Genomic DNA, 22,202 nt, shown 5'->3' on the forward strand with positions numbered 1-22,202 from the left:
TTATTTTAAAACTCCTGTGTATTTACTTCTTGTAGCCTGGGGTGAGTGGTAACCACATGCCCAGTGTGTTCTAGGGGCACGAAGCTGACCAGACTTCCTTCTGGGGCACACTGTTCCCCTGTCATGTAAACACGTGTTGAAACATGACGTAGGCAGAATGGAAGCTATTGAGAGCTGCTGTGTGAGGGACTGGCCCAGAGTGCTGACTACTAGCCCTTTAGTGCACATGGCGGCCTTTTCCCCTCACTCTTCCCGGCTGCGTAGAGCCTATATAGTTCTTACTCCTGCTTAAGTAACAAGTTAAGAATGCCTGTTTGGGGCCCAGCAAACATGGCTTGGGTCAGCCGAAGGGACAGATGCAGGATGGGGAGGAGAGGTTCTGAGCAGCATCATGCTATTTCTCGGCGGAAGGTTTAGCCCCGCGTGCTGTAGGCTTGTGATAGAGCTCCTACCTCGGAGTGCAGCTGCTTGAAGTGCCTTTCCGCGTGGAAGGTGACCTCAGGGCTGCTTGTCTTAAGGCCTCCCGTGGAGTGGTACAAAAGCTTTCTGGGTTTAGGTGCTAGGGCTCGTCCTGTCCAGCCCTGGCTGTGTTTCTGCCCTTGAATAAAAAAGCCTGGAGGTTTTCCAGGCCTCCGCTGCTGCTCCATGGCTACCAGTCCAGGGAGGAAAAGTGTTGCTTGCCCTGGCTCTGAGCCACCTTCTCCAGGGTGGGTGGGTTGGGCCTCGGAAGGTAGAGACAGTGAAAGGCTGGTTTCCAAGCTGTGAGAACAAAGCCAGGGATCGAGTTGGGCTCCATGGCCAGGTTTCTCTGTGGGCAGCTTCCCTGGCTCACTCTTGCCCTCTGGGAATTGTAGTAGTGGTGTTGATGCTCTGACTGTCTCCTATCTCAGTCCTAGGAGGTCTCCTGGCTTTCTTGGGCTGGGAAGTAGCTGTAGCTGCTGTGAGGATATTGTCTGAATGGAGGCAGACAGCACTGGCTCCGCCCACAGTGAAGCTTTCCACAAATGTACCAAGTATCAAATGTCTGCTAGGGAAGGCTCCAGCATGCAGTGCGTGGCAAGGTCCTTCTGCTGTCAGACACACTGCCCCATGTCATTCTGGACTGATCAAGAGAGGGCTTCTTGCTAATTCATTCAGTCTTTCGACCCTAGGCCACACAGCTCTATAGAGGGGTGTGAGAGATTTTACACTCAACTCTAGTCCCAAGCGTGCAGTGGCCAGCCGTTTCTATACAGTCTTTGTTTTTGAAACTGCTTCAGAAACAGCAGGTCAAAGACTCTCCACACAGAGATCTTGTCCGTGAGTGGCTTCCCATCCTTGGATTCCATCAACCACAGAAGAAAATGGATTTAAGCGTGGCACCTGGACTGAAGCTGTAGGCCGTGCTCACCTGTTCCCTGAACGCTGCTGCACTGTGGCAACCATGCATGCAGCACTCCCGTGTGTGGTGTAGCAGGTAACCCGGAGGTGAGTGTGGGCACACCAGAGGGCGTGTGATTGTTATATGCAAAGGTTCTGTTCTCCATAACTGGAGTGTTCTCAGATCTGGCTACATACGGGTGGTGTCTAGGGCTACAGACAGCAGTTCCCTGACAGGTCTGGCTGAGGACAGTGTCCTCTCCCACACCCACTTGTCCCCTGTTGGTGTGGCTTGAGCTCCTCCCTGCTGTGTTTCATTTAGGTGACCGTAGCTGGCTCCTTTAGTGAGATGTTCAAACAACCCCAGATGTTGCCACTAGAAGCTCTGCTCTCTCTAGTGGTTTTTCATTCTTTGAGCACTTTTCTCTGGCACAATCAGTTGTTCCTCCCCAGCCCTGGGCTCAGCCACTGCTCCTAGAAGACAGGCGTTTAGGAACAAGGACTGACTGGTTTGCTTATTAATGTCCATAAGGCCTGCAGAGATGGGGGAGATTGGTGTGTGTGTGTGTGTGTGTGTGTGTGTGTGTGCGCGCGCGCGTGCACGCATGCACTCATGCATCTACCTTCCTCTTGTCCACACCTTCCCATTTATCATTTCAATGTAACTATGCACCATCCAGGACCCCAATTCTAGCTAGCACCCCACAGCTCCCTTAACCCCTGCACTTTCCATATCTGCTTCCTCTCTGTCGAAGCATCTGGCCAACCTGCCATCTGCAGTCCCTCTAGCTGTCCCCAAACACCAGCCTGGGTCATCACGCTGGTCCAAGCCCTCTTCCTACAGCCATATCTGGAAAAGGTAGGAAAGGGTTACCTTTTTAATAACCATACTTGCCAATGAACCTTCAGGGTCCCACTGCTTTGTACGTGGCCTTTGTTGCTTGTCACACCTTTGGTGAGTTACAGTTGAAAGTGTCTCCAATGCTGGTGGCAGGAGCATTGGCCAAAATGAAAGCAAACTTGTGCCAGGAAAGAGCTTGTGAGAAAACAAGTGACAATAGTGTCAGCCGTGCTCCTGCCCCCATTGGCATTTGACATCAGAAAGTAAAAGGAAGGACCCAGCGCTGAACAGCTCTGATGGGAGCTCCATGGAGCTGTGAAAGTTCTGCAGATACTTTAGGTCCTGAACCGAGTTCCAGAGGTTTGTACGATAGACAGCTCATTGTAGGCAAAGCTATCAGTCTCAGTGTGGTTATTTGGGAGCAGCTGCCAGGACACAGAGAAACTTCATCTGCAGTTGGCAATGGTGGAGAGTCCAGTGGAGAAGGACTAGGAGGGGAGCGGACCTCCCTGCCTCACGGGGACCTAACAGCACACAAAGCCTTCTGAGCTCTCTTCGGTTGTATAAACTGCCCCGTGCTTGCCCTGGAGGAAACTCTACAGCTGAGAAGCCATGTACCCTTGACTGCACACACTGTTGGGTCCGTCCTACCTTACTGTCACTTCATTTAGCATCCCGGTGTCCATTCAGTGTCTACAATAGAGAAAGTCCTGACAGCAAGATGAGGATCTTGGAGTTTAATTATTGTATCTGGCCATGTGTGGGGTTGAGGAGAATAAGAAATACTTGTGTTAAAAAAAAAAAAAAAACAAACAGAAACCCGTGCACCCTTTATGGCTATCATATGTCATCCTCATCCATTCCTTAAAGCATTGACTCTCACTGTTGCTGTATTCATGAGACGGGGAAGAGGGAGCCTGGATTGGGCAGGTGTTAACCATTCAAATAATTATTAGTATCAGTCATGAGTTCTTAAATTTGTAAACCAAGACTGCTTGTTGGTTTCCAGCTGCCCAGACCTGAATAATCATGCAGAAACTATATTAATTACAACACTGGCTGATGGCTCAGGCATATTTCTAGCTAGCTCTTACATCCTAAATTAACCCATTTCTATTATTTTATATTTTACCACGAGGCTGGTGATTTACCAGTAAGATTCTAGCATCCTCCTCCTTTGGCAGCTACATGGCATCTGTCTGATTCTGCCTGTTTGTATTTCCCACCTTGTTGGAAGCTGCAGACCCTCAGACCTGAACTCTCTATGACCTCTTGCCTGCTGGAGTAAACAACTTGTTTTTCTATGCTTACATTGCTCTGAGCACGGAACCCTCATGAGTTCCTGATAACAAGGAAGTGGTTTCTGGTGGGCTTGCAGTGGAAAATCCCCAGAACTAGAGCTTGGCCATTAGTCAAGGAGAACACTATATAAGCTCTCCGGGAACACAATAAAATTGGCATTCTTGCTTCAAGAGTGACCCACATCTCTGTGTGTTCTTTAATCCTCAGACGCTTGCCCAACCATAGTTCCAGGTGGTGCAGGCACCACAGGTGGAGGCCCTGTTGGGATGGGGAACTAGAGACACTTCTGAGGGGCACCCTCCAGAAGACTGGCCAGCAGGTAAGTAACAAAGAGAAGGTGAGAGGGTGAATTGTAAGGATGGGTGCCGGTACTACTGAAAAAGCAGGGTACCGGGTTTAAAAGAAAAACAGTAGAAGAATTTGTGGAAACCCAAGGTAGGGTTAGTCCATGGTTTCTACAGGCTGGCACCTTGAACATCCCTGACTGGGAACATGTTAAGAAAGACCTACAAAAGGAACTGAGGGAAAAAGGACCAGAGTCCTTTCGCATTGCCATGTTTTCCCTATAGAGGCTGGTTAAAGAGTCTATGCTTGCTGAAAATTGTAGCGTCAAGCAACTTTTTAAGGAAAACATTAGGATACTGGAGGATGTCCAAGACAAAGAATCCCTGGCGTCATACAAAGGAGATCCAGAGGGAGAAGAGCTGAAGGAGCCTGGGGAGGCTCAGAGCTCAGATAGTAGTGATTCTGAGTCATCTCTCAGGACTGGGTCTGTTCTCTTGCCTTGCCCCAGGAGAAAGACAAAGCAGCTGACCCTCTGGCTAGTGAGAGAGAGGTAGAGGAGTTGGGGAGACAATTGGCAGAACTTAAGCCCAGAAATATCCAGGTGTTCCCTGTTATTGAAACTGTGGATCCTCAGGGGATAGACAGAGGCTACATCTGCAGTTTCAGTTTAAGGATGTAAGACAGCTTAAAGAGGCCATAACTGCTTGTGGGCCGCATGCTCCCTTTACTGCTGCCTTGGTGGAATCCTACATGGATCAAAATTTGACTCCTAGTGATTGGATGCAGCTTTGTAGGGCAGTACTTAGTGGAGGGGATTATTTGATTTGGATATCTGATTAGCAAGAAAATTGTATGGAGATGGCCAGAAGGAACACTGCTGCAGGGCACCTGAATAGAAGTGTGGACATGCTCACCGGCACTGGACTGGACACTGCTTAATCAGCAAGTCATGTATGACCCTGGGGTGTATGCTCAGATTGCCACCGCTGCCTTAAGAGCTTGGAAAGCCTTGCCTAACAAGGTGCTGCAGGGGCCGTCTGAGAGCCTTATTCAGATTCTGTGACTCTGCTCTCACAGTTAGCAGGAGGATTTTTCCCTGATGTTGAGGCCACCATGCCATCATCAAACAACTAGCTTATGAGAATGCCAACAAGTACTGTCAGGAGCTTATTCATCCCCACTGGCAACGAGGAGGGCTGAATGATTACATCAGACTGTGTAAGGACATTGACCAAGCCCATATCACTGGGGCTGTGATGGCCATTATGGCTTTACAGCGTCGTGGTCTTGGGGAGCAGCCCAGGCCCTGCTTTAACTGTGGACAAGCTGGGCATTTTTAAAAAAACAATGTTCCAACCACCCTGGACTACTATCTTCAGGTAATCCTTGACAACCAGATGGAGCCTCAGGTAGGAAGCAGCCTGGCTTGTGCCCCCGTTGTAGGAAAGGACATCATTGGTCTAATGAATGTCAGTCTAAGACGGACGCTGATGTCATCTGCTCTCTGGTCAGTTGGGAAACGGGAGGAGGGGCCCACCCCAAGCCCCACAGCAAGTTTATGGGGCACTAGAGACTTCTTCCATGATGTTCATTCCTCAGAAAAGGGTACCATTGACAAGCTGGTCCTGGAAACCAAAGGGAGCGCAGGATTGAACTCCTGTACCACCATCCGAGTGGTTTTAATGCCACAAATGGGTGTTCAAGCCCTTCCCATAAGAGTGACTGGTCCCATCCCTACTGGATCGGTAGGCTTGGTGTTGGTAGAAGTAGTACTGCAAGTGCACTTAGCCGTGAACCCACTGTCCAGCCCTTGGTGTTTGAGACAGCATCTCACCCTAGCTTAGAACTTTCTGTGTCACCTTGGCTGGCTTCAAACCCATTGCAATCCTTCTGCCTCCACCTTTCAAGTGCCAGGATTATAAACGTGAGCTCCTATGCCTGACCTGGATGTAAGGGCTTGAGTCAGCAGACTCCTGGTTGCAGAGTCCAGGGGTCTGAACTTTGAGTGCTGCGTTCATCATTTCCAAGTTCCCTGTACTTGGGTCCTTGTGCTGGAGCAGCATGCCTGCAAGAAACAGACTGCAGTGTTCTTCTTGACCCACAGCAAGCTTTCCTTCCTACAGCTCACAGATGTGATGGCAATTCATAAATGAGCCGGTAGCTCTTTCAAAAGCAACATGGAACGGGATTTGGGGCAATCCTTCAGAAAAAGAAGTCTTGCAACCAAAAGCAACTGCAAGAAAAAAAAAACCCACAAAAAACAAAAAGGGGATGGAGAGAAAGAGAAGAGAGGAGGATGGGAAGGATGAATCAAAACTTAATGTCGTATCTGTCAGGGATGATGTAAGTGACCTGCTCTTCTTCAGGGTGTTTCCTAGCGCAATGGTCCCCAAAGTGACTGAAAGTTCTTTTCCTTGTGTGCCGTGGGTCACGGTCCCCTGTCACCTCTACTCCATCTACTTGGTTTATTAGTGCAAGGCCTCCTCAATATGACCCTTGAGATGTTCCCCTAATTTCAGTGTGAGGCAACCCTATGCTCCTGACCAAAGGGCAATACTCCGTCCTGTGATGAGACTGTGCTCTACATGGGCCCATGTCTACAAGCCAGAAGTGAGATATCTGTGCAAAGACCATTGCAAGTTTATTATTTTATTTCGATATTCAAGAACAGTGGGTGCTCCCATCCAGCCATTCTGCAGCGTGTGCTGTCTGGATGAAGCCATGAGCAAAGGCGTCGGTCATGTTGGAGGGGAAGTGCTCCTGTGGAACGATCTGGAGGGTTTACTTCTGGAATTTTCTTCCCTGCTTTTTCTCTTACCCTCGTGCTATTGAGGCTATGTATTAATAGATGTTATCTTAAACCCACACTATACTCAGAATTAGAAGAGATTAACAAGATGCGCGTTGGTCTACATCAACCAACACCTTCCTTCTTAGGATGAAGGGGCCAATGTGGGGCTCTTTGGAAGGTCTATAAAAGACATGCTAAATCAAAAGACATAGTCAGTAGGTTAGAGGACTGGGAAGGTGTCCATGGACATTAGGAAAGTGGGATTCTGAGCTCTCATCCCTGAAGGCTTGCCCAGGCCAGCCTGCATCCAGGGTAGGGGCTCAGTGACAAGCACACTCCTAAATCAGCTATGAATGAGTGGTTTCTAGGAGGCAGGGGAAGGTTACTTTTTCTCTCAGGTTAGTGTGTACCGATGGGCACTGCCAGGGCGAGCTACCGCTGGCCATCCCAATGTGAGTGGTGGCCAGAGGGACACCACGAGGCCACCAGAGAACTCCTGCATTCCCACTGCGAGATGCGCCATGTCCCTGGACTCTCCCTGGGCTCTGAGAGGAAATGGGGATCTTAAAAGCACCTGCCCTGAGGGGCCACTGAGGAGAGATGGTGACGTTCGGGGGCCACACATGACATCTCCAGCATGTTTCCCTAAGTCCTCATTTCCTGTTGGGGCCATTGCCCAGCCCGCTCGCCCCTTTCCTTCCCTCTGCCACGCTCGAAATCAGCTGGTGGGGTGGAGGGAACAGCTGGCCTGGAAGCGTCCCCAGGGGCACCCCACTCTGGACTCTCACTACTGCCCAGCCTGCGCCCACATACCACAAGCCCCCGGTGTATAAGCCACTCCAAGACTGTCTGATCCTGTTAGGAAAAGCAAAGCTCTTTAGGGGAAAGAAAACAAAGGAAGCCTGGACCACACAGTCCCCTGCGCCACGCTCTCTGGCTCCTTGGCGGTGTGCCTGTCTATCCGCAGTGCCCACGGAAGTTGGAGGGGTGCGCCTCACTGTGAAAAGAAAGTCTGAGGATGGAGTAGGGGTGAACTTGGAAGGATTTCCGTGTACTTGGCCCTCCGGAGTCAACCAAAGTACACGGGGAGGGGGGGCAGGGCAGGGAAGACCCCCGAGGACACTCAGTCTTCAAATGAAAAGGAACAGTTTTAACGTGGGCCTGGCCCCACCACGTGCGTGGCTCCACGGGATTAGGAGTGGGGCTGCTCTAACTAGCTAACTGGTGCAGATAGAATTAAATGTTTAAGGCAGTTATATTAAGAAGCCGAGGGCAGGATTCAGGAAGGCTGAGCAGGCAGGGCTTTCAGCGTCTCGCCATGGGAGATCCGGAGCGGCTGTCTCTTCCTCCCTGGGAAAATGAAAAGATGGGAGTTAGGCAAGAATCCGTGTGGCCTGTGGGATGTCACTTGCCCTCCACAGTGCTGGTTCTGTGGTTGTCCAATCATAAGCCATCCAGCCAGGCCTCAAGTGGTTTATACGGGAGTCGATTCAATTGCTTTTTGGAACTCAGTCGGCTGAGTGCCTGCCTCCAGCAGAGGTCCGAGCACCCGATTTCCATCTTGGACTTGAAGCCGACCCTGAGTACCTCTTCTTTTATATGTGAGTCAAAAGCTCAGAGAAGCAGAGTCATTTGCCCAGTGTCAGCCAGCAGAGGGGACTGAGGGCTAGAGCCAGCAAGGTGGTACCTTTGCCTCCATGTTCTGTTACGCTTTTTTGTCTCTTGGACCATTTGATCTTTAGTGGGCTTTTAGGCCCCGTAATTGACACATCTGTGCTCACCAGGTAAAGGTCAGCTTGGATTTGTCCCTGAAGACAGGAAGTTTCAGCATATACCTTTGTCCCCGTGAGACCCGACAACCTCACGGGAACACTACAGAGGCAAAGGCTCCCTTGACACACGGGCCCCAAACACAGGGAGACCCACTGATTCTCTCCAGCCAGGTGCCAGCCGCCACCGTGAACTGGCAAATCTGAGCCCCTCCCTCAGAGCTGGCTGCTAAGAATGGGGGGGGGGGCAAGCATGAAGCAGTGACAGCAGATGTGTTAAGAGCCAGGGAGCCCTGTGAGCCTGCTTCCGGCCGTCACACAGCCTGTCAGCCCACCAAGAGCTACGTAAGACATCGTAATCATAACCACGTGCGCTGCAGAGGGCCCACCTTCCTTGGTCTACACAGATGAACGCAATTTACCAAGCTGTTTACAGAAAGAAGTCTAGGGAAGCTGCTGGACTCATTTATAAGTGCGAGTCTCACACACATGCGGCCAGCACGCAAGGAGCATACGCACCTGGGTGGAGCTGTGGAGACAGTTCCACTTCGTGAGTGCCATCTCTTGGGAATCACCCATGGCCGTGCACTGTACCTCAGAACAGGGCTGGGTCTCCTGAGTGGAGCCATCGAGCAGGCCAGCCCTCCTAAGTCACCAGGTCGATCCTGCCATGCTCCCACTGTCTCCCACTCTCGGAAACCAGCTGAAGTGACCAGGTATACCGAGAACGAACCTGTGTCTCCCAGGTGAGTGCAGTTGCCAAACCAACTGCTAGCATCTGGAGCAGGAGTCTGGGGAACCTAAGTCCAGGTTGGCTTTGAGGTCATTCAGCACAGATGACTTTCTGGCTGAGTTTAGAGGTCACTGGAGAAAATACCGTTCCGTACCCACTCTTTAACCTTCATTTAACCTTTTATTTGGATGCTTGGGATAGGATTTATTTATCTTCTTACTTGGCTCTACTCTGGGGACTGGGAAATGCCTAGGTTTGCCTGACATAGAAAGTAGGTGGTTACTTGCTTGCGTTCTGTTCCCATCGCAAGCATGGGACTTTCTTCCTAACTTTCCTTAGCCACGTGGGTCTCATTGCACTTTAAAACACACAGTCCATAGGTCCTGCCGTGGACTGGCTCAGATACTCACCTGCTTAGCGAGGACTCAGAAGCCTGTGCCTGCCCTGTGCGCACTGACCACGGACACACCCTAGTAAATACGTGCAAAGCACGACTTGGGAATTAACTCAGTGAGCTTGTGTTACAGACCCAAGCAGTCACGAACTGAATTCCTGCTGTGGTGGTTCTCTCGGGAGACAGACAGCTCAGATCAGAACCTCTGCATGCCACATTGTCAGCCAGGGGTTGACAGAGGGTCCGAGAATGGAAGTCATGTCCCACACTTATCAGATGCAAAGACACTAGAGTCGAAAGTACGAGAAGCCTTTCCCCCAGATATGCAGCCTCCTCGGTCACAAAACGTGAGACGTGAAATGAGAATCCAGGAGGGCGTCTCCAACCCACCACCAAGGCCAGTCCCTGGGGACGGAACATCTGGTGCAGATGCTGCAGCCTGTGAGTCGGTTCTGGTCCTTGAATCACCAGCCACCTCTGCCTGGATACAGGAATATTAATTCCTGCTACAGGAATATTAATGTTTCACCCTAGGAAGGAGACGGGTATGGCGGGCTTCCACCTGCAATGGGGGCTCTGGCTCCCAGGCCTCTGTGTTCCCTCTGTTCATCTTTGCGTCAGAAAAGAGCCTGGCTGAGGGAGCAGAGAGTAACTGTGACTGGGTGTCTGCAGTCTGCCTCTGTGACATCGGAGCACAGAGATGATGGAGTAAGAGCGGATGGGAGCTTGGATGCTACACTCAGAACCAAGGGGACTTCTCAGACAGCGGCTCTTAGTGATAGGGCTGACAGGGGCTACGGACTCAGGGATAACACATGCCTCAGAGCCTTAAGTGAGCATGGGAAGCCGCCTCCAACAGCTGCTAGAAGAGACATTAATTTGTCTCACCCTGCTCCCCTCCAGACCAGAGGCTCTGTGATATAGACTCATAATTGGGGACTTGGCCATGTCATCAGATTCCCGGACCTTTATAAATATCAGTTTCTTCTCTATCACCCAGCCCAGAGACTGTAGCAGGTGCTGCTTTTCCTCACCTCTGCTGAGGCATGCGGCCATTACTCTGACACCTGAATGCAGGCCTCACCTGCCATTGTGTCCCTGGAACACCCTCAATCAGGATCAGACTCAGGGTTCTCCATCTCAGGACTCCCTCTCTCCTCCTGGCCCAGCATGTCAAAGGCAGCTCGGCTGGTCGCCTGCTTCTCCTAGAACCCTCTGAGGTCTTCTCCACACATCCCTCTGCCCTTGATGCTTCTCCTACAGGTATGCTGGCTCCTCTTTTGTAACTTAGCCAAGTGTCTAGAGATAAAATATCCCCTCCCCTGCACGTTTCCCAAGGCACCTCAGTCTCTTCCACAGAATGTTTTGCCTTGGCCACTGAGTTCCAGGGCACCTGGACCGGCTTTTCAGATTTGAGAGGTCTTGGCCCTGGCCAGCTCTCCTGTTCTCTTCCTCCTAGGAAGGCAGCCCTGGCCCAGAGTATCCAGGTCTTCCTGACAGTGGTCACCTTGACCACTGGCGACGTGGAGTGCCAGAGATTTGTTGAAAGGGGTAGTTTCATCAGCTTGTTTCTTTTTGTGTTGTTCTCTCGAGACAGGGTTTCTCTTTAGCTTTGGAGCCTGTCCTGGAACTAGCCCTTGTAGACCAGGCTGGTCTCGAACTCACAGAGATCTGTCTGCCTCTGCCTCCCGAGTGCTGGGATTAAAGGTGTGCGCCACCACCGCTTGGCTCATTAGGGGACACTTGGGACATGGTTCAGAGTCAAAGCCTAGTCTGGGCGCCCATGTTCCTCCAGGATAGACTTCACCCTGTGGGTTCCCTGGGGAGGACACAGGATGCCTCTGAGCTCCAACCTTCCCTTCCAGGGAGCCTTTTTACAACTACACAGGGAGATTCTCTGCACAAGGCCAGCGCTGCTTTGTAGACCAGCTCCTGGTGCCTCGATGCCCGCCAGAACCTTCACCGCCACCTCAGCCGATATGGCGTAAGTGGGCACATCTGCCCCTACTCCACAGATGAGGAAATCGTCTCTCAGAGCAGTCAGAAGCTGAGGCCACAGACTAACCAACAATGGTCCTGGCATCTATCCCTGGGTCTGTATGATTCTGGTACCTATGCAGTCCCTTCCTGGTCTTCCTGGGTCCCTGGAGTGATTTTAGTGAGCCTTCCTCAGTGTGTGTTGTGGGGGGGGGCTTCTATCAGACAGGTGTTGCTCATTCCTACCTAGGCCCTTGGTGGGGACCCAGGTTAGTGGCCCCCCTGACTTTGACCTCTAGCGAGAGAAGAGGCACCTTATGGGCTCAATGTGAGGTCTGGGGAAATGTTTGCGCATCACACAGCGGCCTCCTTTAAAAGGCTCTTGGCTCCACACTAATTTCCTAGGAAACCGAGAAGGAAGGCAGAGCTATGTTGGCTAAGAACAAGAGAGGGCAAGTCGTGGGTGGAGGAGGTGACTGAACCTTTGGCTAAGCTTAGCTGAGGATTCTGGAATTCGTCTTTCCTTAATACTCGTCCTGACCCCTGGCATCACTCTGGGGTCACGGTTTTGCCTGGAGGAGTGGGGCACAGTGAACCCAGAGTGTGGTTCCAGGCCCCACTTCCCACAGAGGTGCCCAGGTGTTTCCCCACGGTAGAAATGTTACATTACCAGCTTAAAGATTTTGGAAAGCGTGCCCTGGGCGTCGTAGGCCCCCTTGAATCCCTTGTGAGCCGATTTATAGTCGGAAGCTCTGCCTCCGTAGCCAAATCCTGGCTTCTGCCCCTCGGCCCCCTGCAAGAAAAGACCAGAGCTCAGTGTCCTGCTCACAGCTGCCACCAGGGCCTACCCAGGAGGACATGAGCCACCAGGTGGCACTGGTGAGTCACTCAGGAGCCTGAGCAGCAGGGAGCTCCATTGGGGAGGGGCTGAAGAAGTGCCTGTCCCCAAGTCCATCAGGGGACAAAGCTGGAGAACAGAGGGCCTGACTAGGTGGTGCTGTGTGTCCTGAGGCACAAACACCCAATTTTACAGGCAGTTGCGGAACTCCATCCAGGCCACAAAGGTGCTGGAGTCCAGGGGCCAGGAGGGTCACCCTGTGCCTGGTGCTTAAGTTTGTGTCTGCTAGTCTTACACAGGTCAACTTCTGCTTACCCTTGTTCTGCTGCTTCTGTGGCCCGGGAGAAGGAGGAATCTCTGGACTCTATGATATTTACCTTCCTTACAGTAAAAGATTGATTTCCCAATCTCTGGTCCAGGGCAGCCTCTCTAGGATGGCCTTAGTGACACCTAGACTCAGGCTCCTATTTGGGATGCTGACCTGTGCAGGAAGCAAGCTGTACCTGGTAGCGGCTCCTCCCCATTTTGAGGTGGGTGACCGCGGGCTGGTGTGGGAGCCTCTGTGAGCCCAGTTTCCTGCACAGCGGGGTTAGTGCTGCTCTTTCATTCAGAGGATGGACAGTCCTAAGTGCCCACCTTTGCACTTGGGTCCTATGGAACTGGCCACTAAAGAGAACAGGCACCCCTTCCTGCCTCTCACTCTGTGGAGATGGTCACCCCCTGTGGGATGCAGTAGTGGACAGTGATGATGGACATACAAGACTCTCTGGGTCCCAGCTTGAGAGATGAGAGCAGCCTTCCGGGTAAGGTCTTCACCCAGCTCCAGGGTGTAGTCCCGGAGATTGATCGGGAAGATTCTGCCTGCCTTGCAGAATTCTGCCTCAAGGGCAGGGCTCAAGACTTTGCCTTGGGTCTTGACCAGAGGAAATGGCGACCCAGCTGTTGTGGCTAACATGGTAACTTCTAACAGCTCAGCATCAGAAGCAGCCCTGGGCCCCAGCGTACTAGTTTTGCTGATTCACAAAAGTGCTTTAGGCGGGCAGGATCTTGAGATGCAATCCAGCTACCCACCGTCTCAGATGTGCTGTGGCCGGTGTCAGAAAGACCCCAGGCACTTCCAGGTAGGCTGGCTTGGGGCAGGATGGAAGTTAGGACCCAGGCCATATGACCTAACATTGACCCCTATTCCCACTACTTAGGTAAATTGTGCTCACTTGTCTTTAATCCCAGCACTCAGGAGGCAGAGACAGGTGGATCTCTGTGAGTTCAAGGCCAGTTTCCCCTACAAGAGCTAGCTTCAGGACAGCTAGGACCATTACAAAGAGAAATCCTGTCTCAAAAACAAAACAAAAATTCCCTCTCTTTAGCTTGTGTTTGGGACAGATAGTGGCGCCCCCTGGCTCCAGGGGTCTGATGAGGTAAGGGATGGGGACTAGTGGAAAGTCTAAGCTGGGCCCTTGGGGCCAGGCAGAGCCACTTGGGCATCCTGAACTCCTGCAAGCCACATGGAAGGGCTATGGCATTTGGGGAGTGTAGCACCAAACACACAGGCAGCTAAGAGGCAGACATACAGGCTTCTCTGGGTGAATGCTGAGTCCCTTTCCCCCCAAACCAAGAGCCTCTGAGACTTGAATTCAGCTGAACTTTCATATCAGTAATGTGGACTGTCCCAGACACTTTCATCTCGGAAAGCCTAGACATTACCAGGGTACACATAACAGAGACATGAGCAAGCCAGATGGAGTTCCTGTAAACACCAGACAAGAGGGCCATCCTGGAAACAATGAAAACCCGGAATAACACTGGACACAGAGAGACCTAAGGGGTCCTGGAGAGATCAAAACTGGAGAATGCAGAGTTACCTGTTCGCCTGTGGGTCAAAGGGCCTCCCAGAACCAGGATGAAGTGTCCTCCTCCCACCCCCTCCCACCCAGTCTTTGCCATGGCAACCCACACCTAGAGAATTAAGACGTGAACAGCAGTAGCTAAAGTAAGAATCCTGGGTAGAATCAGACGTCACGTTCAACATCATTTTTGTCTCTTGATGGCACAGACAGTTAAAAACAAAAAGAGGTTACGAATGGATCTAGGTAGACACCTACCTCGTTGTCATCAGTTTTGAAGATTTACCTTGTGAGAAAAAGAATCAGGTCCAACGTGCATTTACACAGAATATTCCAGCAGGCGGTTCACCGCTCAGTGTGAGAAAGTGCTAAAACGAGGTGGGCACCAGTCTCCTGTCTTTTGAGTAATCCTTCCTCTTGCACACCTCCCTCTCTTCATTTTATTTTTATTTATTTATTTTTTGAGACAGGGCAACTCGGAGGCCCCCACTCTACAGGCTCACTTTGGTCTTTCAGGAGTCCTCCTGCCTCCGCCTACCGAGTACTGGCCCTACAGGTGTGTCCCATGCTCTGCTGCCCACCTTCTTCCTGCTATTGTTTCCACCGCACCTCTTTCTTCTGTCTCTCTCCCTCTTTCTCGTCTCTCTGTCTCTCCCCCCTTCAACCATTCTCTTGTGTATTGTTTGGCTGGCACAGATGGCCTTTGTACCCACTGTTCACAGACAAAACCTCTCACCCCACCCCCTCTGGGTAACAGGCTGGTGTTTGTGTATCTGTGTAGCTGTTTACAAGGATAAGAGCCGTATCTAGTATCTGCTAGCAGCTGGGGTCAATATATTTGGTTAGGATTTATCAGTAAGCATTTTAAATTGGTATAGATTTAACAAGTGTTGCTAATGTTGAGAAGCCAAGCCATTCAAACAATTAAAATCTTCACGGAAACTTTGCTCGTGTGTCTTAAAACCTGAAACCCCGAAGGCATCTTTCTTGGCAGTTTATTACCTCTGTGTTAGGCACTTCTAACACAAAAACAAAACTCCAAATCTCCTGCACTAACAGGGAAAGGGGGTATTAGAAACTAAACAACAGGATTTAGCATCTCTTCCTTTGAATATGCATACTGTCTTAAGGGGTGGCCAGCATCTTTCTGTGTTTGGTCTGTTGGGCTCTTTCTCCCCAACACGGCCACTGGAGAGGAATTAGGGATTTTCTACAGTGTGATACTGTCCTTCTTCCCTGAGAAGGCACACAGAACCCTTGTTGGGAGGAGGTACGGGGCTGGTGGGGCTTGGATCTCAGCCTGGCAGCAATCCATGCTGAAAGGCTTCGTCCCTGCCCTGGAACAGAAAACAGCCTGTCAACTGCAGTTGGTGAGCTGGGCTGGCTAGGAAAGAGAAGGCAAGTGTTAAGGTTCTGAAAGAACTTAGAGGTCAGTGGGCTATGCAGGCTGCAGAGGAGGAGGAAGCAGAGGAAATGCGGTCATCACCTACCCAGCTAAATCTGCTGAGGGACAGGCCTCTCCCCTGTGGGGAAGAGAAAGAAACGGTGACGAAAGAAACAGTGACGATGTCGTGATGATCACCCAGGGCAAAGTCCTGAAACCAACAGCAACACCAAATGGCATGCCTCCCCCGAGTGGGACCAGGCTCCCCTTAGTGCGCCAGATTCAGGGTTGGCAGGGCCACCTGCAGCTCCAAGACCAGAATGTGGTGGATCCTGGCTCAGTGAACAGTGCAGGGATGCACTGGCCTTGTATAGTGGAGGCCGGCCGCTGCTGCGTCCCACTGGGAGACTCTGGGAGCAAGGCTGGGGTGATTTAGGGAGCCCTGAGCCCAGCTCCATTCAGAACACAGTTTTAATTTCAGGGTAATCTTCTGTATTGGCTGGCAATGGATCAGAACATATAAGGTCTTACCTTTCCTTGGGATGGAGGTGGTGTGCGCGGTGTCACCTGGAAGACAGAGAGGTGTGGGCTGCAGTGGGGCACCCTCCTGGAGGCAGTCCCACTCTTTCCTTCTCAGAAGGTCCCACTCTTTCTCAGAGGGTCCCACTCTTTCTCAGAGAGTCCCACTCTTTCTCAGAGGGTCTGACTCTTTCTCGGAGGGTCCCACTCTTTCTCAGAGGGTCCCACTCTTTCTCAGAGGGTCCCACTAGTTCAAGTCTACAGACATGGCTCCAGTCTATTGGGCATCACACGCCTCTGTATCATGCCCTGCTTGGGGCTGGACATGCTGCACCCACTGATATCTCCAATACTATGCCTCATTTTAAAGTGTCTCTGTGTGTGCTTGTCCATGTGCACGCAGCGGCCCATGGAGGCCATGGAGGTGGAGTTATAGGCAGTTATGAGCCACCCGCATGGATTTTAGGGGTTGAACTTAGATCCTTTGCAAGAGTAGGGTGCTGGTTAGTTTTATGTGAACTTGATAGAGTCATTTATGTCTCAAGATGGAATCACTTAAGCCGGGCGATGGTGGCGCACGCCTTTAATCCCAGCACTCGGGAGGCAGAGGCAGGCGGATCTCTGTGAGTTCAAGACCAGCCTGGTCTACAGAGCTAGTGCCAGGACAGGCTCCAAAGCCACAGAGAAACCCTGTCTCGAAAAACCAAAAAAAAAAAAAAAAAAAAAAAAAAAAAAGATGGAATCACTTATGTCACAAGAGGGACTCTCACTTGAGAAAACCCCTCTGTAAGATTTGCCTGTAAGCCCATCTGCAGTGCATTTTCTTAATTAATTGCTGATGTGGGAAGGCCCAGGCTATTGTGGGTGGGGCCATCCCTGGGGAGGTGGTCCTGGTGTGCGTAAGAAAGCAGGCTGAACAAGTCAGTCAGCAGCACTCTTTCGCGGCTTCTGCTTCAGCTTCTGCCTCCAGGTTCCTGCTCTGACTTCCTTGCATGATGGACTGTGATACAGAGTGTAAGCGGAAGAAACCCTTTCCTCCCTAAGTTGCCTTTGGCCGTGGTGTTTTATCACAGCAATGGAAAACATACTTAAGACAGGGAGGATGCTCTCTTAATTAGTGTGCTACCTACCCAGGCCCTCAGCATTAGTTTTCCATAAGCTTTATTGTGGTGGTTTGGATGAGAATGAGCCCCATAGGCTCATATGTGAGTGCTTCACATATGTGTGAATAGTTGATGGAACTCTTTGGGAAGGATTAGTAGATGTGGCCTTGTTGGAAAAGGTGTGTCATTGGGGTGGGTCGTTCCCACTTATTGCTCTATCTATCTATCTATCTATCTATCTATCTATCTATCTATTATCTATCTACTATCTATCATCTATTATCTATCAATCTATCTATCAACTATTATCTATTATCTAGCAATCATCTATCTATTATCTATCTATCTATCTATCTATCTATCTACCTATCTATCATCCACCTGTCTATTTCTATCTCCCCCTCCCCACCTCTCTGCTTTATGGTTATATCTCAAGGTGTGATCTCTCAAATACCGTCCCAGAGCCTTGCCTGTCTGCCTGATGCCATGCTCCCTGACATGACGGTCATCAACTCACCCTCTGACCTATAAGCCCAGAATAAACTCCTTCTTTTATAAATTGTCTTGGTCATAGTGTCTTACCATAACAATAGAAAGCTAACTCAGACGTTTGTTTTGTGGAGGAGTTTATATTTGCCCAGAAATTGCAATGAAATCACACATTTCCCCTACACCCATAGGGCAGCCCACCCAGCTGCTTACTTTCTGCTATTTAGCATCAGCATTAATGCAACATATTATAACTGATAAACAAACACCGGGGCATTGTTGTCATCGCTATCAGTTGGATAACATCACCCTATGTGCTGTGCATCCTGTGTGTATAGACACATGCCCTGCGTCCTATATTACATGTCACACAGAACAGTCTTGCTGGCCTAACACACCCTGCATTTCTTTGCTCACCAGTCATCCTAAGCAATGCCTATTCCCATCATTGTCCCTTCTCAGGGCACAAAGCCTATATTTCTACTCAGCATCAATTAGCTGTCTGGTTTCAGGAAAATCTAATTCTTATTAGAATACATAGTTTGTTTCATGCCTGATACAGCTAAGAGTGCCCTTTGGGACTTGGAATCCTTGTAACCAAGTTCCTACTGAGGGTGGTGTCCCTCAGATCGGCTGCACGCTGAGAATGATCCCAGGAAGCCATGGGCAAGCTAAGGACTGTCTTGGGTCCAGAAACCTTCCTTTGATGCTTTCCCGGTTCCCTTGTATGTGGTCACTTACAATGTTCTTGAAGAAGTGGACTACTGGGTTTTCATCTTGGGTCCGGCCGTGCTGCGACTTCTGGGGCAGGGAGCCATAGTGGGTAGTTCTTGTGTGTGAATCCTGAAAGAGAGAAGCAAGCAACTTAGGACGACGAGGACATAACGGGGCCAGGTCCGTCCTGAGGACGGTGGGCTTCCACTCTGTGCTTCCCGGTGGTGGGGAAGATGCTGGTGTGTCGCCGGACACCCGAGTTAGGCATGGTAGAGGATACGTAGTGGTGCAACCGCGGCTTGCCAGGTGGCTGCCCTGTTTCTGAAGCCATCAAAGGCAGAGGTAGTCTGTTCATTAGCTTTGGAGCAAGGCGTCATGGGCTAGCCTCTGCCTCAGGTCGCCAGGTTCTGAGTCTGCAGGTGTGACTGACACTTTCCGACCTCGAGTAAGACGGAAGTAGAGAATGCTACTTGCTGAGAATGTCCACGGGTCAGTGGATAAAGCCAGTGAGACTCTCTAGCAAGCCCAGCGGCACAGAGGGAGCACAACCTCGGCCGGGAGGCGGAAGTGGCTCTGCTTTTGCCTGCTGCTGTCCTCCTGGCTGCCACTCAGTGCTCAGCCCATTGAACATGCGCAGTGACGCAGGAAGAGTCTCCACCCAGCCAGGTACCCTCGGGCAGAAGCCTGCAGAGAGACTTCGCAACACTACAGTTCCCAGAAAATAATAGTTCAGGAGGAGACGGCATGGCACCTGTTGCCCAGTCTCTCCCTCTGCGGCTCCCAGCACAATTGCAGAATCACCCTTGGGCCTGGAGGAACCTCACCCAGCCAGCAGCAAGACTAACCACAGGGGGGATGTGTGGGGACTGTCTGCAGAGGTCACAGCTAGGCAGTCCGGTCCCCAGCAGCATCCTCTCTCTCTTTATGTGGGTTGGGAGAGCCCTTTTGAGCTGTTTGCCACCAAAAGGCCAAGAACTGCTTCTCTGGAGCTTATGAGGGTGTGGGAGATGGGTGCAACTCCCTGGGTGATAACTAGAGTCGCCAAACGCGCAGCCTTTCTCTGTACCTGTTGTGTCCTGAGCCTCACTGTGAGGAACTGAACAGTGAGCACAGCTTCACCTTCTGTGTAGTGCGCCCTGAGGGCACGGATAGGCGTCTACTACACAGCCTTCACAGATAGACAGCCTCAGACAGAACGCTGTAGCTAAGTGATCTTATCCTCCCAGTCACCTTGACCCTGTTCACCTTCTCCTGACTGACTTGGACAGACCTTTAACACAGTCCGTGCCCTCCCTCTCCCCTCCCTTTCTTACACAAAGACCCAAGTTCACTGCTTCCCGGTGACCACGTACTGAACCTCCTCACTCTTCAAGGCCGTGCTCCCCATTCCCAGCCCACCTCCAGCTGGCACTTTCTAAATGGTCTTTCTCTCCCCTCCCGTTGTTCCCACCCTGACAGCCAGCTCACGCCCCGCAGAACTCTTCTTAAGCTTCATTCCTTTTCGTAACACGTGTCCAGTGCCTGCTGTGGATACAGGATGCCATTCACTCTTCCGTGGCTGCTGTGAGGGGCCTGAGCTTCCCAGGCTACCCAACAACCCCTTAGAGCTATGAAAGCTGGGGTCAGGCGGTCCACGATAAAGCAGGGAGTGGACCGTGCAAGAGGCATCAGCTGTGGGTGACTGCTGTGTGGCTTCACAGATCTCTGATCTCTTTTAATATAGGAGCTAACCACGAATCAGTCTATATGCTAGGGGTCATGCATTGCTAGCATATACACCGAGAAGAAACAGTGACTAGGATGCTGGCTTGAGCTTTTGGATCTACCCTGTCCCACAGATAATTTCAGCAGCAGTGTAATTATATCTGCTTTGCTATATTATATCTGCAGATTCTTTGAAACAAAAGACATTTAGGCAACCATATTTCTATATAATAGTAGCAAACAGTTAAACACAAACTCAAAATTTAAATGCCAGTGACAGAAAAGAACCTGGCAAAGCATTTACAGAATTTGGCCTGAGCTGTATCACAGCAGTAGAATACTTTCCTACCAAGGCCCTGGGATCAGCCCCTGGCACCCCAGAGCAAAACATAATAGCGCCATATAGGGATTTGTTAGTCTAGAAACTAGAAAAGAGACCAGAGAAGAGTTAAGTAGAGACATTTTATATTCGTGGGTTGGAAAACTCAAGCAGTAGGGATGTCAGCTCTGTCTACCTATTTAATGCATTTGCCAGTAGGATTACTGACAAACTAATCTTGACTAAAAGAATCAAAATAGCTAAAACCACTGTAAAAATACAGAAGCTACCCAAATCACATGGTTTTATTTTTGAGATTTATACATAGTTTATAGTAATCAAGCAGTGTTTCTTAGGCAAGACATCAAAAGCTGATTCATCAAGAAAATAGGTAGAACCAGACCCCATGAACGCTCAACACTGTTTACATGAAGCACTCTCAGGAGCCTGAGCAGACAAATGACAGACTGGAAGAATGCACTTGCAAATCACATATGAGAAAAAGAATTAAACACAAAGTCACAAAATATGCTTTTTTTTTAAAAAAAAAAAAAACAACACTAAACCTTCAAAACCCAGCAGTAAGAAAATAAATTGATTAAAAACTGAACAAAACACTTCAAGAAGCATTTCACCAAAGATGTGTGGAAAACAGCTGAGACATGAACAACAACTGCTCAATACCAACAGCCACCAAGAACGTGCAATCAGGAGCCATGAGATGTGACGACCCACCTGTTCAGAGAGCTAAGAAAAAATACCGACAATACCAAGTGTTGACTGGTACAGGGAGCAACTGGAACTCCCATGCTTTGCCATAGGAATTCCAAACTAGCACAGTCACTGGGAAAAACAACCCGGCAGTTTCTCCCAGCAACAGCAACTGCATATTGACTGGATGGCCCTGCAATCCCATCTCAAGCTTGGAAGAATGAAAGAGAATTACTGTATTTTTGAAAGTGATGTTTAAATGAATGTACAGATCACTAATCATTGGAAGGAAAATAACTTAGATCTTCAATGAAGAACTTATACTCACCCAAAGCCCGTACATGAAGGTCTGTAGGACATTTTCATCCCTGCATACTATAAACAACTCAAGTGTTCTTCATCAAGAGAATGAACACACTGGGGTGTGCTCATCAGTGGAATGCTAGTTGGCAATAGAGCAAACAATATTTTAAACACAAAATAACACCAAGGCATCTATAAGTCATGCTGACTGACAGGATCCATTCAGAAAGATTTTACCTGTATCATCTTTTTCCGTGACAGCCCTGAAAAGCCTATCCTGTGGTGAGGGAGGCTAGAACAGGGGTTAGGAGACGAGAGAAAGGGAGCTTTGATTACTCAAGGAAGGGGGGGGGCGGTCTAAGGTTGATATGTCTTTGTGGTAGTAGCTACACAAGTTTATCAATCTGTTAAAACATAAGAGCTCTATACAAAGCAAGTCCATTTTGCTGTATGTTAGTTTAGAAAATAAAACAAGGCCATTTAACAGCATGCTTGGAGCCATCATACTGTTCTGTGAGTTTTCCCAGCAGAACCTCCGTGGGGAGGCAGCCTGGATCTCAGCTTCCACCCAGGAGGGTTCCTTACACGCCACTCTCGCTTAGTCAGTTAGAACGGTCTCCCCTCCACCTATGCCACTGCCTCCCGACCCAGGCAGCACCTTTTAGCTGCCAAGTATTGCCATGTTGGATTATCCTTCCTGGTTTTCCACACCTCGTGCCTTCATCTAGGCTTTACTCTTTCATCAGAAAAAGACGGATCTGTGTGGGCCCCAGGGTGCTGTTGGATTATCATGACGGCACTCAGCAGCTAGAAAGAGGAAGGA

The 22,202-nt window shown here is 50.2% G+C and overlaps 1 protein-coding gene across 7 annotated transcripts in view; it reads right to left on the reverse strand.

The window, feature by feature from the left end:
* Positions 1-6,420: 6,420 nt before the first annotated feature.
* Positions 6,421-22,202, reverse strand: part of Mbp (myelin basic protein) — a 103,237-nt gene continuing 87,455 nt past the window's right edge. For 3 of the 7 annotated variants that reach the window (XM_050164984.1, XM_050164982.1, XM_050164988.1), the window contains 5 exons: positions 18,370-18,471; positions 16,049-16,084; positions 15,624-15,656; positions 12,122-12,244; positions 6,421-7,928 (listed from right to left, as the gene is read on the reverse strand). In XM_050164984.1, the coding sequence (XP_050020941.1) occupies positions 7,884-7,928; positions 12,122-12,244; positions 15,624-15,656; positions 16,049-16,084; positions 18,370-18,471 (339 nt within the window). In that variant the 3' untranslated portion in view covers positions 6,421-7,883. The remainder of the gene's footprint in view (positions 7,929-12,121; positions 12,245-15,623; positions 15,657-16,048; positions 16,085-18,369; positions 18,472-22,202) is intronic. The other 4 variants (XM_050164985.1, XM_050164983.1, XM_050164986.1 and 1 more) reach the window with 3 other exon arrangements.

This window comes from Alexandromys fortis, unplaced genomic scaffold (genome assembly GCF_014885135.2).
Source record: "Alexandromys fortis isolate MF-2015 unplaced genomic scaffold, M_Fortis_MF-2015_v1.1 scaffold_160, whole genome shotgun sequence".
Lineage (NCBI taxonomy): Eukaryota > Metazoa > Chordata > Mammalia > Rodentia > Cricetidae > Alexandromys > Alexandromys fortis.